Genomic DNA, 17,983 nt, shown 5'->3' with positions numbered 1-17,983 from the left:
TTGCTATGAAATGTGCTTGTGCTGGAAATACTGGAGACGTGGCTTCTTAGAATTCTGTTATACTGGTCTGCATGCCCAGTGTTATTTGAGAAGTCTTACCCACATCATGTACTAATGTGTAGTCCTGACCTCTTTGACAACACATTTTATCACACTTTGTACCCACTTAGTACATTTTGTTATTTTTATTTTTTACATGTAGGGTAGATGGATAGACCATATACCCAAATGTTTTCTGTAAGTGTTGAAGTGTTGGAGGACTGGCTAACCAAAAAGAAGCTAACTCTACTACACGAGCAGATCTGGCAGCACAAATGAATCAGCTACTAATGGAGGAGATGCCCCCACAATGGCTAACTGAAGCCCAGACAGTCCTGATCCTCAAGGATCCCCAGACTGGTCCCATCCAACTACCAGCCATTACCCTGTCTCAGCTTAACATGGATGCTCCTGTCAGGCATCATAGTGGCTCAGATGAACAGGCACATGGCTCAATACATCAGCAGGGCCCAGAAAGGAACTGGCAGAAACACCAGAGGGGCAAAACACCAACTCTGTGTAGATAGAGCAGTCTCTCAAGTCTGTAAGACCAGACTAACTGACCTGTGCACCGCCTGAATTGACTATAAGAAAAGCTGCGACTCAGTGCATCAGACATGGATCCTGAAATGCCTAGAACAGTACAAATTCAACAAGACCCAAATCGCATTTGTCAGAAATTTTATGGGTATATAGCAAAGACCATTAAGAGTGGGATTTCCCAAGTATTAACCTGTCCCCACTGCTGTTCTGCATAGGCCTGAACACTCTCAGCCAGATCATTATTAAGACTGGCTACACATACTACATACTACTGGCATACTACAAGCTGTATGCCAGGAGTGAACAAGACATCAGTTCACTGATCCACACCACTGGGAACTCCAGCACAGACATTGGAACGTCATTTGGACAAAGAGAGAAGGTAGTCAGAACTGAGGGGATTGCACTACCAGAAGGCAACATTGGAGATATTGAGGACAGCTACAAGTACCTTGGAATCCCACAGGCAAATGGGAATGATGAAGAGCCCGCTAGGAAAGCCGTAACCACTTAATTCCTTCAGAGAGTAGACAAGTCCTGAGGAGTGAGCTGAATGGGAAGAACAAGATCTGGGCAATCAATACTTACACCCTGCTGGGATCATAAGTCCAGCACCCTGAGACTGTAAGCTAAGCGGAAGGTGGCCAAGGACTAGTGAGTGTCAGAACTACTATCCAGGATAAAACAACAAAGATCCCTGAGTACATCAGGAAGATGGCCAAAACTCGTCATTTGTTTAGTGAATACCTCAGGCAGCAGAAACACAAGAAAGAAGAGGAGCCATAGAAGGTTATAATCTATACTCTCACCCATGTTGTGAACAAGTTTTATGCATTAGCATGCAGCCTTACCACAATACTGTCAGCGTGCCCCAGGGTGGCTGTGGCTACAATGTGGCTTGCCATCACCAGTGTGTGAATGTGTGTGTGAATGGGTGGATGACTGGATATGTAAAGCGCTTTGGGGTCCTTAGGGACGATTAAAGCGCTATATAAATACAGGCCATTTACCATTTACTTACTATAGTCTTAAAATAGAATAATGTAGATCAAATTGCTTGAGAATTACTTCTCTAAGATCATAACTGTGCTTGTCTTGCTTGCTATAGTGTTAATAAACAAGTGGCAAAACATTTGCTTTATAAAGGTGAAAGGTTGCCTAAGAGACTTTCTAGCTTGTTTGAACTTGAAAACTCAGTTTTTGCTTCATATGTTGTATTTCTTCCATGTTCAATAAATTGCTGCACCAGTTTTTAACAATGTGTGACAATGAATTTGAAAATAACTTTCACAGAATTTTTCAGCAATTCTGAATTCAATTAAATAGAAAAGGGCATGTACTCAGTAATCACTGTAACCAGACAAAAAGTTAAATAGATTGAAGTGCCATTAAAATCTACTTTGAAAGAGAAAAATACTGCCCATTTTGCAATACCAATTTAAACCATAAAGCATGAATACAGTGAAGTGTGTGATATTACTAACACAAATTCCAATCTCAGATCTGTTCCAGAAAGCCATCATCCAGAGTGGCACTGCTCTGTCCAGCTGGGCAGTCAACTACCAGCCTGCCAAATATACAAGAGCCCTGGCTGAGAAGGTGGGCTGCAACATGCTGGACACCATCGACCTGGTTGAGTGTCTGCAGAAGAAGAACTACAAGGAACTTATTGAGCAGTACATCACACCCGCTAAGTACCACATTGCCTTCGGGCCAGTGATCGATGGTGATGTGATCCCCGATGACCCCCAGATTCTCATGGAGCAAGGGGAGTTCCTGAACTATGACATTATGCTGGGGGTCAATCAGGGTGAAGGGTTCAAATTTGTTGATGGCATTGTGGACAGTGAGGATGGCGTGTCTGCCAATGATTTTGACTTTGCTGTGTCTGACTTTGTTGACCATCTGTATGGCTACCCTGAGGGCAAAGACACTCTTCGTGAGACCATCAAATTCATGTACACTGACTGGGCTGACAAGGAGAACCCAGAAACTCGCCGCAAAACCCTGGTGGCTCTGTTCACTGACCATCAGTGGGTGGCACCAGCTGTGGCCACAGCTGACCTCCATGCTCAGTATGGTTCGCCCACATATTTCTATGCTTTCTATCACCACTGTCAGAGTGACATGAAGCCAAGCTGGGCAGACTCAGCTCATGGAGATGAAGTCCCGTACGTATTTGGAATCCCCATGATCGGCCCGACAGATCTCTTCAACTGCAATTTCTCCAAGAATGATGTGATGTTAAGTGCTGTTGTCATGACCTACTGGACGAACTTTGCTAAAACAGGGTAAGTGCTTCTTTTTCTTGTTATTTCTTGTCCTTCACTGTTCTTTCTATTTAATGCCTCTATAGAATCAGTAGTATGAAAATCTCTTCTGAATATGTGTAAAATAACACAAGAAAAACAGACAAAAAATTAAAGAAGCCAAAAACATCAGATTCAGTAAAAGGACTAGATGTTACAGTCCCTGATAATGCATTGCTTTAAATGGAGAGACTCTTGAGGGATGGCTGTTATGAGGAAAGGCAGCCCAGAAACTTTGCCAGCAGCACACATCGTTGTGTGCCTCAACTTTCGGTCTTTTACCCAAGCTAATCTCCCATTTTTGGGGGATCAGATTTATTTGAAACATACTTTCTTTAAAGCATTATATGAAAGAAACCAAATTCATATTTCCATCCAATGGATGACTCCTCCTATAAGGACAGAAATGTTTGATCATAGGATAAAGGTGATCACTTGAAATAAGACTGTCATGATTTAAATGAAAGAAATATAGGTGGATCCAATCTAGTGCAGCACAATGACCTCCAGACCCTAATGAGATGCATTTATTGTATGTTTGTGACACAATAAATGACGTCAGGTAACCTATAATACCTACTGTGTATAAGTACTTAATATTCTAAGGATAGACAGAACAAAAACTCTTGCTATGATTAGCCTAGAGTTTGAATGATTAACATGTGAGTCAAAAAGATCAAGTGGAGGTTAATAAAACAAGTCAAATCCTCCCAGCTGCTGCAGCAGTGCTGGGTTGGATGAAAGGATTTTCTTGCTGTTTATATTTGGATCACGTTTTTGCTTCACACACACCTTGAGATTAGGTATCAGCATGTTTGCAGCCCAGTCATACTGAAGATTCACTTTAAGGTGAATAAATAAAGTCATGATCAGCTTCATAGTCTGTAGCGTTGACTCTGGCAGACTTGCAGACATTTCGGAAGACTCTTTTCTCGTGCTGCTTTTTTTTAATGGGCACAGAGTAAAGCACTGTCATGAATCATGGCAGAGTGATGTTTTTTTTTAACTTTTCCTCATATTACTACTGAGAATTAGACAAGTTGAGCATGATAGCACATGTGCATGTTAACCAAAAGAAATAAATGTCAGCATACAAAGTTAAATCACATCCATTAAATTTCTTCCGCTTATCTAATTTAAGGGGGTGCTGGAGCCTATCACAAGTTGCCACTCTGTTGCAGGGCTAACACAGAGTGACACACAACCATCCACACTCACATTCACAGCCATTGTCAATTTAGAAAAACCAGTTAACACTAACTGCATGACTTTGGATTTTGAGATGAAGCAAAGTACCTGAAGAGGACTCACGCAGACACTGGAAGAACATTGAATTCACTCCAGTTCAGTTTTATTTATATAGCACCAAATCACAAAGCACAAAGCACAGCACCAGACCCTACAGTAATAGAGAGAAGGCCTCAACAACTGAATGAGTTCCTTTTATTTATATACTGGCAAATCAAAACAAACGTTTCCTCGAGGTGTGAGGTACTTAGAGACAGTGGGAAGGAAAAACTCCCATTTAACAGGAACCAGGCTCAGGGAGGGGTGGGGCCATCTGCTGCGAATGGCTAAGGGTGAGGTGTGGGAGCCAAGACAAAAGACACAATGTGGAAGAGAGCCAAAGATGAATAATAGCTAATAATTAAATGCAGAGTGGTGTATAAACACATAGTAAGTGAAAACATGCACACTCCAAAGCACCCCAGTGTGGAGATGGTAGATGGGAGACCAACTTGCTATGAAGTAACAGTGCTAATCACTGCATCACTGTGCTATCCCAGGCTTTCATATTCAGATAGACACAGCCCACTGCTGACCGTGGTATTTTACAAAGAACTTGAGTCTTGAGTAAAAAGGAGGAAAAATGAACTGCTATCCTGAGATCAAAGTAATTAAATATAATCCCAAACATATGTAATGTGAACTTAATGTTGATCTTTTTTTATTGCTAATAGTTTTTTTTAAAGATCACCATTTTAAAACTGACACTACAAAGCACGTTGTTTGAGATAACACCTGAATAATAAGTTTACATGTGGGTTTTTTACTGAATGCTAAATATTCAAAACACATCAGCATAATTTTTTAAACATGGTTTATCTGCCTTTCATGGCTGCCACTTCAAGATGAAGCGTTTCAGTATGACTGAAACATACTGATGTGATGTGTTGGATGATACAGTGACAGCTGAGTTTCAGGATATCAGCTGTACAGTTCTGCCATTTGTCATGTAGCAGGCATAAGTTTTAGAAGTTTCAAATTTTTGAATTTCCAGTGCACTGATACAGGTATATGTAGGGAGAGTCTAAGGGGCTTGGAAAAAAAGTGTTTGGACTTCTTTAAGTTTCCTTGAAGACATTTCATCTGAGAACCTTATTCAGTTCTAAGAGCAACTGGTGGAGAGTCCCAGATTCTAAGCCCTATGGGAGTGTCCCCAAGAGGGTCATGGACCCCCTATTGATCCTCTACCTAATCACACGAGCTGAGGTGTGAAAACGGGTGTAGGTCACAATCAGCCAAGGTTTCAGGTAAACCCACTGTGAAACGTAGTCCCACCCTATCATGTGACTTACACTCTAAAAACTAAAACTGACATTTACTTAAAATTTTTGAGGCAACACTTTTACAACTAAAAATACTGAGTAGATTGGAAACCAGTCAAATCTGTTCAATATACTTGATCAATTGAATAACTAAAGCTTAAACAAATTAAGTTGAAATGAATAATTGTAGTTGTTACACAAACATGAAAAAATTGAGTAAATATAACAGAAATCATGAGTTAAAAACAAATGTAAGGTTAAGTGAAAACCACACAAAAAAACTGCGTAAATAACACTGACATGCTTGGCCAATGTAACTGAAATATAGATGGTGTTACGGGTTCGAAATTGAGGACGAGAGTAAAACAATGATGGTCCAGAAGAGGTCAATCAAACAACTGATTTTTAATGAATGCACGCAGCGTGGAGAGGTGCAAACTGCAAAACAGTTGTACATCTCTACCCAAAATACACTCTAGATTGCTTTTATAACATCAGGGTATTGTAACGCCCCTTCTTGCGTTTACAAGCACATAATTTGCATGTACAGAACATTCATGTATTTTAAGAATTAACTGCAACATAGAGGTTCCTCCTTGTGGCATACTCTTAAGAATATGGTGATGATCTAAGGCCTTTGAGGTCACCATGGGCTGGACATCCTTCCGTCACCTGTAACTAGGCAAACTCAAATGCAACAAGAAGCTGAATACATTCAGGCCTTTGCTCAGCTACTTTTTACTGTAACAATATACTCAGCATATGAGTTATGATATATATATATATTTAACTCAATCATTTTAAAGTAGTTATAACTGCACCTGTAATAAAATGTTAATATTTGATTATGATAACCCTATAATATAAATTATAACATAATGCCAGCAGCTTCAATAAACACTTCGATGAAATGATAATTAATGCAATGATAAGATGATGGTTATGTAAAATAATCCCTGTAATTCCACAATTCCCCCTTTTGACGTCTCTTCCAGAGACGTCACTACCTATTCCCAGGTCCACTACCTTCGCTCTGACCCTCTCTAGCCGCCCCTGACTCAGCAAATCCGACAACAACCCTCATGTCCTCTAGGTGGTCCAGCAATAAAACACCAGCTCCCACTTGAAAACACTTCATGCTTAGGTAATCTCCGCTCCTTTTCTGGGTCCCTCTCTGGTGGAAATCTTCTCCTGTAAGGGGTAGAAAACAAACAACCTTTCTCTGCTACACCTTACTAACTTACTGTGTTCATCTCAGGTTCCTGTCATTATTCAAAGTTGGTTCACAATATCATATCAGGCCAAATCACAAACCCTACTGCCACGTCTACTTTGTTAAGCTCTTCAGCTAGACTCTGTACCGGTTTGCCAATCTGTGTGTACATGTCTCTACACTTTTAATGTCTAAATGCACATCTGGATGTATGTGCACTTGTATGTCTATCTGCATCTATGAGTCAATGATTTGTCAGATATAAGGCGTTAATGTGAGAAATGTTTCCTGACTATTAACTCCTGATACTCAAGGAACTTTCCTGTTTGCCGAACTTCCTAGGTTTGGCCTTTTACACTTTTACTAAAGAAATTTTAACAAAGCCCAAAAAGATTTTTATTTTGCTCCTGTGCTTGACAGGTTAAGCGAAGTTGTTTTTTGTTTTGTTTTGAAATTTTTCCCTTCTGTGTGTGTGTACATAAGTAAGAATATGATAATCAACATAAGATCCCTGGTTTGCAAATGATTTTCTGCCCCCGCTGCAGGGCAACATCATGTGGTGGTGAGTCTATGTTGGCTAGTTTAATGCAAATATGTAACAGTTGCTTCATTACATTGCCCACTCAGAGTTGCGCAGTTTCAAAGTATGTGGAGAATTCAATACACATTTCTTGGCTAATTATTTTCCCAATAAAAGTGAAATCACACATTGCATTTGATTTCACTTATGTATTATCCTGTCCTGGGCTCTATCCATTATATTAACTTTATTTAATCTCAATACTCTTTATGTGTGTGAGCAACGCTTTTAGTCTTATTAAACACAACCCCAGTAAAATACACACCATCCCCATGTCTGCCTAAATCTCCGCTAAAAAGCACACTTCAAAGTTTTCTATCTGGATTTACGCCTCTTTTGGCCTCAAGCATATACATAACATGCCAAGGTTACTGTTAATGCCCGTTAGACAAGTTTCCATTATCTACAACATTTTGTTTCACCCGGCTCACCCTCACACATTTCCTGTTCACTTATTGCATATTTATCTTTAACACCTTTTACCTCAGTAGTTGCTAAGCAGAAACAAAGCAACCTGTGGTCCACCTTTACCCTGTAAAATAAACCCCTGTCATGATTGTGTCTGTAAGCATGTTTTGCATTCATTCATTACACTCCCGCCATTCCTGCAAGTTAGGAGCTGTAAAGTTGAAAGCTGCATCAAGTCCAGGCCTTTGGCCTGGCCTATATTTAAATCATGTGTGTTTGTAAGCGTGCATGCAATTCACCTGCTATGTTCTCATCATCCCTCAACATGTATCACCTGGACACTCTCACCAGTGAAGCTTAAAACCCTCTTGGATAGAACATCAACTCTAAACAAGCACAGTTATGCATTGTGTATAAAATTAACTCAACCTCATGCTAACCTACATAAGTACCTGTCTTAAGAGAGACCTCTGCACAGCTCAGACGCCAGTTGCAAGAGCTCTTTAACATTAGAATCATCAACTGTGACTTATATAGTGTTATTTCGGTACTTTATACTTCACACATTTTTGAACGTTGTTTATATGGGGAGTTCCTCTTTTGTGTCTATATTTATTAATATGCCTTGTGCACTAAAGCTTCCTGTTTTTCAGTCTGGCTGAGCACTTGTTTGTGAGTATAAACTGGCCTCTACAAGCCTTCATTAGCAGATACACATTACAAATACTTCATATATACAGAGAAAAACCCAATAATCCACATTTCACTATTTTGTTCTTTGGTTCAGATTTGGATTCTGTATTGTTCTTCATTTGTTATTATTTTGTCATAAAATAAATCAACCAAATAACTTAAGCTGTGTGACAGCACCTTGCGTTCACGCCAGGCTGTGAGCTGCCCTAAATCTACTTGCTACACCCCTTTTCACCTAGTTTAATTTTTTTTTCAATCCTAATTTAAACTATTCCTGACTTCCCTCAATGCACACTGTAAAGTGTAAAAGATACAGTTAGCTTTCTCCTGGTAAAAGGTCCTACATTATTTTCTCTACCTTTGGAAACATCCTCTATCGAGTTAACCCATTTCATTTTTCAAACTTAGGCCTGATTTCTTCGCCCCTTTAACGGGTAGCGCATATCCGGTCTGAACACTGTGTTTGGGCAATTTACTTAATTGTTGCAGGATTTCTATGTTATGTAAAGTTCCTCTCATCCCTTTTATGCTTCCATTATAACCTGTGTCTAACAAGCTTTTGATCTTCTTTGTAATATAAACAACTCGGTGTATTTGTGCTCTGTTCTTCTCCTTTCTCTCGTCTGATCATCTCAAGTACGTCCTGTACCAAATTTGCTTCCTCTTTTCAAGCCCCACATTTAATTACCAGCTCAAACATATTTGCCCTATATTGCTGTCTCGACGTGTTTCCTGTCAACTTAACAGAGTTATTCTCAGAACTCAGAAAGGTCACGTAGACATTTGCTTAGTAACCCTAAAAGAGCACCTTTCATGTAGCTAATCGCATATATTAACACCCCCCTTTTTGTGACACATCTCATGTGTTACAAACTCAAAATCCTTCACTCAAGCTTAGGAAATTAAAAGAAAAAGGTTAGTCCTATCATATTAGGCATACATGCTCCGGAGCTTCAAACCTGTATTTAAGGAATGAAATCAAATTAATCATCATGTCAAATCTTTTCTTGGCTCCATCCACAGCCTGCATCCTTGAAACGTCCTAGAAACAAAAACCTGTGTGTTAACCAGAACATCACCTTTTATACTCAGTTTTCCACTTATGATCCAACCTGTGTTATAACAGAAAAGTTAAAACAGAACAATTATCAGTCATGTGTCCAACCTTAGTCCAGTCTTTTGTCAGTGTCCAGTCGGTCCAACCTATGGTCTGCCTGGTCCGTCCAGTCACCATCCATTTACACACATTCACTCACACGCATTACCATCAGGTATTGCTGACAGTGGAGACTATCTCGCAAATATTCAGTCTTCACTCTCAGCAACATCAACTCATTTATTTGTTTTACTTTGTTTTTAAGAAAATAGTTCTTTCTGCTTTTAGACTGGATTGGCTCGCGGCAATCCTTTTACTTTGTCAGCGCTGTTATCCACTCTTTTGCAGGCCTGCTTACAACAAAATGAGAAAAAAAGAGAGCTGAGTATTAGCTCATCAAAGTACAAAACAAAATCACCTGACAGGTTTTTCTTTATAAGTGCACTGTTACAAAACCCTTAAACATGTCCATGTTTATTAACACTCCCTCTTTAAAAATAAAACAACAACCTCAAAAATCTTCAACAATCTTAAATTTCACCCATAGAACACACCCAAAACGTAAAAAGCTACACCGTTTTGTACACGAGATCCCCTTTAAGCACTATACCAAACTCACATTCAACCTTAACATATAAGCACGTTCTCACAATATGTCAACACTAATTTATAAACCTCTTAATCAAATTTGCACCTCTGAACAATCTACCCCTCCTTTAAGGCCTCAATCACACCCACACAGCAACCTCCTCTGTCCACATTCACACGAGCTCTCAAACTTTTTCCATACTCAGCCATATCTCAACAATTTAACTTGGCAAAATAAATACATGTTTAAACTTTATCACATTATTCGATTATTTTCATTTTCTTTCTATACTAATCACTTACTTTGATCAATCAGTGCAAGAGCACTCCTGAGTCACTCTTATAAACACTTTAATCACTTTATTAAACATTCACACCATTCTATCACTCATACAAGTAGCAAGCCGATCTTCATTGCGTATGTTTGTGTGTGCTATTTTGCATATATGGCTTCACAGTCTCACAGACACTTTCCCATTCTCCAGTTAAAGAGTCAGTTTTCTCCGTCCCCGAATCACTAACCCCAACTTTAATTTCCCACCTTAAATCACAGCCCTCCTGGCCTTCCGCCAGCAGTTAGGGCTTGCTCTCAGGTTCCTGGACACTGTAAACAATTCAACCAGAAACTTGCCTTAACATATCCATTCATGTTAACCTGTAATTTCTTCAGACTCCTGCATCTGGAGAATTGGCCTGGGTCTGCTTTACTCCTGAAAATAACAAACTAAGACATTTTCATTATTATCACGGACGCCTAAACGACCCATTTCTCTTTTTCTAGTCAAAAATACCAATTATGCCATGTATGTAAGCGTGTTCTTCCTTGCGTTATGTGGTCATGTAAATGCAGTGTAAGCTGTTTTCTTCATTGCATCCTTATATATTCATTGCATTTTCATGTATTCATATTTAATTTATGCATCTTTTCACTGAGCTCTAGATTCAAACTATCTCACTTCTAATTCATTTCAAAAATAATCTCACATGTAACAATTTGTATGTGTGTTTTCTATTCATTAAGGTAATGTCAATTATTTTCTTTCATTATTCTTACCTTTTCTAATGTTTACCTCTTTGTTATGCTGTGGTGGACATCCCTAAACAATTCATGAGTTCAGGTTTCAATTTTCAATCCAATCATCTCCTATCTTCTCGCAGTCAAACTCGTCCAGCTTCATCTCTCACTGGTCCTCTCTGCACAATGTCCTGTTCGGGCTTCAAAGCTCCCGCAAACACAGTCTCAACTCAGCTGTTGTCTTCTTCTCTGTTTCTTTACAGTCTTTCTTTCAGATTAAGTCCCAGCATGGCAAAATATCACTCAATGTGTAGTGCTCTTCCACAATTCTTTATCCCACTGTTCAACTGCCCAGCCTGTATTTTCACAGTACATGTTACATTACTCTTACATGCTGCTGCTGGTCGTCAGTCGTCATCAGTGTTACTGGATCAGTGGCACTGTCGTTTGCCTGCTGTATTCAAGTCCACGATGTTCTATCGGTCTTCATCAGGCGATTAACTGTCCTTTGAACTTCTTCTCCGCTTCAGGGACAAAGTGAGAGATCCAGCCGCACAATTTCGAGCCAAAACTGGCTTATTCTCCCAATTCTTTTAATCTACTTTTCTGCTGCTGAACTCAAGGTTGCAAAGTTGAAAGACGCCCACCTGTATTGACACACTAAACCATATAATTAGTATTATATTCATTTTTTCTTAAAGGTTTCATTTGCTTCATGTGCCTAGAGTTAAATCTCTCTCTCTGTGTTCTTTCTGTACACACTCAGTTCCCATATATGGGCATGCACAGTTTCTGTTCACTATTTCCTGTCGCTGCAGCCCCGGTACACAGAGCAATATTTCCTGTTCCTCAAACTAATCTAACTCCTTTGTTTTTGTTTTCTTGAATTAAAAACACTTTCAAACTTTAGCACATCCTACTTTTCATCACACAAGAAATATATTTCACACTCCTTTATTCCATACACACCTTTTAAATGCTCTAACCTCTTTCAGACGCCATAAATCGTCTCACACGCACTGCCTTTCTCTCTCTCAGACTTCCCTTTTCACTTACTCAGACAAATCACCCAGTCACTCAAATCAAATACTGACAGCATTCACACAATTAAAATCACTCGAAATACGCTTTCATACGAGTATTTTAAACATGCCTTTCATAATCAGAAAGAGCAAGTCAAAAGAAAAAGAAAAAGAAAACTGAAACCTCTCATCGCCTCACACCCCGCTTCTCCACACACATCACCATTCTTTAGGTCAGTTTTGTAGCATCAGTCACACAATCATTACACAATACCCTGAATCCAACATGTGTATTTACACAAACTGTTATAAAATGTTGGTCAAAAACACGGTGTGATTACAAAGAGTCAATAAAACATGAGTCCTATTACTCTCAACAAGTATTACGTCGTTCAAGGACGTGTAAAGCAAAACCCATACTCCAATTCTACATGTGTCATAAAGTAGTCATCATAATTAACAAACCGTAATGCCAACAAAGTAGAAATAAAAACAATTCTTCCTTAAAACACCAATATAAGTCGTCCTTAACCCAGGCTCTGCAGTCAGTCATTAGCCACTCATTAGTAAACAGGAAATGTCACTCTAAATAAGTCACAGGCATCTCATTTACATAGACACAGACACACAATCTCAAAATAACCAGCCTGCTGCAGTGCCCGTGGCAGACAGAGCCTATATACAAACATAGAAATTATAACACAGAGACGTCTGATAAATTAAATAATATTTACAAGGCCTTAAATTGCACAACCTACATAATTTAGACAAAATTTGAATTAACCCTCCAAGGGACAAACTCCAAGTTTTTGATAATCAATGACCCAGTATCAGGTCCAACCTGTATCTGGTCTAATTGCTAAAGTTCCTAAGTCAATTTAAAAGCGTCCAACGCCCAAGGTCCAACCTTTACTACCCAAAAAAGTGCATAAACCGTTCCAAACGGCAAAGTGGTCCAACCACTAGTTATTCTGGAGTGCCCCAAGCTCCACAGTGACCAACTGACTATCCCTCAACTGAGGACGGAGTCTAAGCGTCCCTGACTCCGCAAGCGTTACCTCTGAGCGATGCACTTCCTAGAACTTTCCACAGTTCCGTTCTACATGAATTTAATTACGTTTTAAAGACATCCTATGAAACCACCAACCCACTTTATTGATGCCCAAGCCCAGCTTTGTATTCAATTATAACTGTATGACCATATACAGATTTCAAATGACCTATTTCCTAAATTCAGTAGTCCAACTACTTTAAATTCTCTTTCCTTAGCAGTCCAACTGCATTTAAATCCCTCGTAGCAGTCCAACTGCTTTTCCTTTAATCAGTACTGTCACTTAACCTTACATTATCATTACTTCAACTTCAATTCTCATGAGATTTTCACCAAAATCAAAACAGACTTTCACCAGTAATTTTCAGTGAGTAGACTTTCAATTTTGTCAGAACCAATTCAGCACTGTTTGGAAATAATTCAACAGGTAGTGCCTTACCTTTGAATAAGCCGGCTTATGTCCACTCACTTCGACCACTGACTCGTGTCTGCCTGTTTGAGCACCTTGGACCCTCTCAGTCTCAACCTCCACCTTTTCTCCCTCAACCCTCGGCCAATGCACCAAATGTTACGGGTTCGAAATTGAGGACGAGAGTAAAACAATGATGGTCCAGAAGAGGTCAATCAAACAACTGATTTTTAATGAATGCACGCAGCGTGGAGAGGTGCAAACTGCAAAACAGTTGTACATCTCTACCCAAAATACACTCTAGATTGCTTTTATAACATCAGGGTATTGTAACGCCCCTTCTTGCGTTTACAAGCACATAATTTGCATGTACAGAACATTCATGTATTTTAAGAATTAACTGCAACATAGAGGTTCCTCCTTGTGGCATACTCTTAAGAATATGGTGATGATCTAAGGCCTTTGAGGTCACCATGGGCTGGACATGACTGAAACATACTGATGTGATGTGTTGGATGATACAGTGACAGCTGAGTTTCAGGATATCAGCTGTACAGTTCTGCCATTTGTCATGTAGCAGGCATAAGTTTTAGAAGTTTCAAATTTTTGAATTTCCAGTGCACTGATACAGGTATATGTAGGGAGAGTCTAAGGGGCTTGGAAAAAAAGTGTTTGGACTTCTTTAAGTTTCCTTGAAGACATTTCATCTGAGAACCTTATTCAGTTCTAAGAGCAACTGGTGGAGAGTCCCAGATTCTAAGCCCTATGGGAGTGTCCCCAAGAGGGTCATGGACCCCTATTGATCCTCTACCTAATCACACGAGCTGAGGTGTGAAAACGGGTGTAGGTCACAATCAGCCAAGGTTTCAGGTAAACCCACTGTGAAACGTAGTCCCACCCTATCATGTGACTTACACTCTAAAAACTAAAACTGACATTTACTTAAAATTTTGAGGCAACACTTTTACAACTAAAAATACTGAGTAGATTGGAAACCAGTCAAATCTGTTCAATATACTTGATCAATTGAATAACTAAAGCTTAAACAAATTAAGTTGAAATGAATAATTGTAGTTGTTACACAAACATGAAAAAATTGAGTAAATATAACAGAAATCATGAGTTAAAAACAAATGTAAGGTTAAGTGAAAACCACACAAAAAACTGCGTAAATAACACTGACATGCTTGGCCAATGTAACTGAAATATAGATGGTGTTACGGGTTCGAAATTGAGGACGAGAGTAAAACAATGATGGTCCAGAAGAGGTCAATCAAACAATTGATTTTTAATGAATGCACGCAGCGTGGAGAGGTGCAGACTGCAGAACAGTTGTACATCTCTACCCAAAATACACTCTAGATTGCTTTTATAACATCAGGGTATTGTAACGCCCTTCTTGCGTTTACAAGCACATAATTTGCATGTACAGAACATTCATGTATTTTAAGAATTAACTGCAACATAGAGGTTCCTCCTTGTGGCATACTCTTAAGAATATGGTGATGATCTAAGGCCTTTGAGGTCACCATGGGCTGGACATCCTTCCGTCACCTGTAACTAGGCAAACTCAAATGCAACAAGAAGCTGAATACATTCAGGCCTTTGCTCAGCTACTTTTTTACTGTAACAATATACTCAGCATATGAGTTATGATATATATATATATTTAACTCAATCATTTTAAAGTAGTTATAACTGCACCTGTAATAAAATGTTAATATTTGATTATGATAACCCCTATAATATAAATTATAACATAATGCCAGCAGCTTCAATAAACACTTCGATGAAATGATAATTAATGCAATGATAAGATGATGGTTATGTAAAATAATCCCTGTAATTCCACAATGGTCAGTTAATCCAACATTTTGATTGATTGATTGATTGATTGATTGATTGATCATACTTTATTCATCCCGAGGGAAATTGGATTAAGGCTGCCAGCCGTGCCAGCGCCGTCTTACCCTCCGACCATACATACATTACACAAACATCACATGGGGAAGACAGGTCAGAGGGGTATAACATGGAAAGCACAACATGAGGAAAGATAAGGAGAAAAAAATAACTCCCCCCAGACTGAGCTCCAACAGGGAGATCAGTTTGAGAACAGAAAAAAAAAAAACACCTCTGCACATAGCACATGAAAAAAGCTCTTAATACACCAAAGAAACACATGACAAGCAACAGGGGTGGGTAAAGGGTGAGAGACAGCCGATGTAGACAGTACATCCGGGCCTGCAGCCTGTGCACTGGTCTCCTTGATCCATCGTCAGCATCGGAAGGGAATAAGCGTCGAAGGCGTTTGGAGGGAGGATGAGTGTATGTCTGCATGTGTATATATGTCTGTGTGCGTGTGTATGTGAGTGAGTGTGTGTGTGTCCAGAGTTCAGCTGAGACAGTGTCCTTCGCCCTGCCAGGCTAAGTAAACAGTCTTCCAGCCAACCCAGGTGGCCTTGAATAGAAAGGGAAGAACAGTCTCAACACAGTCGTTATCAGGGTGTTGTTGTTCAGTTCCAGCCTTGAGACCGCAGCTGGCGCCGAAGGGGTATCCGCATGAAGTGATGGTGGTTTTAACTTTACTGCGAACAACTCATATGAATTTCAAAGCTGTTCTAACAGTCCAACACTGGTCACTAAATCTCCTGTTGGAGAGCCGCGAGCTTCTCCATGATGTTATCAGACTTACGCTCCGTGATGTTGTCATTCTTGTGCTCAAAGAGACGATTCTGAGAACTCATGACCGCAGTGAGCTTCTCCAAGATGTGATCCAGTCTGCACTCAGAGGTGTTATTCCGAGCGAGCCCCTCCAGATGTAATCCAGTTTGCACTCAGAGGTCTTGTTCTGAGTATTCATGGCAGCCGTGCGGTTCTCCAAGATCTTATCCGTGCTGACTCAATGAGCCCATTTTGAGAAACTCACGCCTCGTCCCATCGTTTCAATCCCAGCGGGCAGCCTTGTGGGGGTTTGAACAGCCGGTTCCGCTTCCTTAGTTCTTCGATAAGCCAGGGCCAAGCCAGCTCCGATCAGCAAGAACCTTGTTATCATGGTTCCGAATAGGTAGATATCTTCAGCAGTCAGGCTCACCCGAGCCCAGACTTCTCGTTGAGAAAGGGGTGTCAATTGCATTCAGGGACCAGTTGATCAAATCCATAATTCTCTTTTAGGTTTTAGAGAACAGACTGTGAGAGAGTGTTCCAGGGAAAAGTAATACAAAAAACACGAGACTAGACAAGGACACAAGAGGCTAAGCAGGGAAGCTAAGGGAGAGGAGGAGGAGGAGGAAAAAAAGTGCGACCGCCTTCGCCGAGAGCAAGAGAAGATTTTGTTCCATTTACTTAATTTTGTAAACTGAAGTTAATCAAAATTGTACTTAAAATTAAATATGGTAAATGGCCTGTATTTGTATAGTGCTTTTACTTAGTCCCTAAGGACCCCAAAGCGCTTTACACTACATTCAGTCATCCACCCGTTCACACACACGTGATGGCAAGCTACATTGTAGCCACAGCTGCCCTGGGGCTCACTGACAGAGGCGAGGCTGCCGGACACTGGCGCCACTGGGCTCTCTGACCACCACCAATAGGCAACGGGTGAAGTGTCTTGCCCAAGAACACAACGACTGAGACTGTCGGAACCGGGGTTCGAACCGGCAACCTTCCGATTACAAGACGAACTGCCAACTCTTGAGTCACGATCGCCCCTAACATTCATATATGAATGTTATTGTAGTTCACTGGTAGTCCAAGTCTGAAAAAACCAAACAAACTAATATATAGTTGTGTGTTTCATAATACATGTATGAAAAATGACCACATGTTAACATTTTTCCAAATGAAAAATTTATTTTCATAAACATGGCAATAACTCGAAATAAACAAGCACTGAAAAGACAAGAGCCTTTTCCCTTTTAGCTCAAAGCCTTACATACTTGAAGGATAAATGTCAAACCAGGACAGCCAACACAAAAGCTCAGATTATTTAAAAACAAAATTAACAAAACAATGGAAAAGGCTCATAGTTTATGTTTCATCCCCTAGTAAATTACACAAGAACTGTGATAACACAAGAACAACCCTCCTTCAGGCTACTGGCCTGTATGAAAAACATCTTTCAGGTTATGGTTATTTTTTTAGAACAATTCCCTTTGCGTTTTTGACATATTTGAAATTTTGTTAGTCCAAAAATGCTTTCTCTACAATGGAAATGACATCACATCAAGGCAATGCGTTAACCTTTTGATGGATATCCATTCAAAAAGTCCCATTTTGTGAAATGTAGTCATCTACAATGCACAGAGGTGATTCTTCAGTCTCTGAAAGGTTATCCCTGTGTGTTAGCCCTGTGACAGACTGGCGACCTGTCCAAGGTGTACCCCGCCTCTCACCCTGTGACAGCTGGGATAGGCTCCAGCGCCCCCCGCGATAAGTGGAAGCGAATGGATGGATGGATGGATGGATG

The 17,983-nt window shown here is 40.0% G+C and overlaps 1 protein-coding gene across 1 annotated transcript in view; it reads left to right on the top strand.

Moving 5' to 3' along the window:
• The window catches only part of nlgn4xa (neuroligin 4 X-linked a), a 172,939-nt gene that overhangs the window by 140,092 nt on the left and 14,864 nt on the right, over nt 1-17,983 (top strand). Inside the window, exon 5 of the mRNA XM_039607350.1 lies at nt 2,084-2,873. Within this exon, the coding sequence (XP_039463284.1) occupies nt 2,084-2,873 (790 nt within the window). The remainder of the gene's footprint in view (nt 1-2,083; nt 2,874-17,983) is intronic.

The sequence above is a fragment of the Oreochromis aureus genome, linkage group 23 (genome assembly GCF_013358895.1).
Source record: "Oreochromis aureus strain Israel breed Guangdong linkage group 23, ZZ_aureus, whole genome shotgun sequence".
Classification (NCBI taxonomy): Eukaryota; Metazoa; Chordata; class Actinopteri; order Cichliformes; family Cichlidae; genus Oreochromis; species Oreochromis aureus.
The sequence above is the reverse complement of the archived record's forward strand: the minus strand, read 5'-3'. Positions and strand labels throughout refer to the sequence as shown.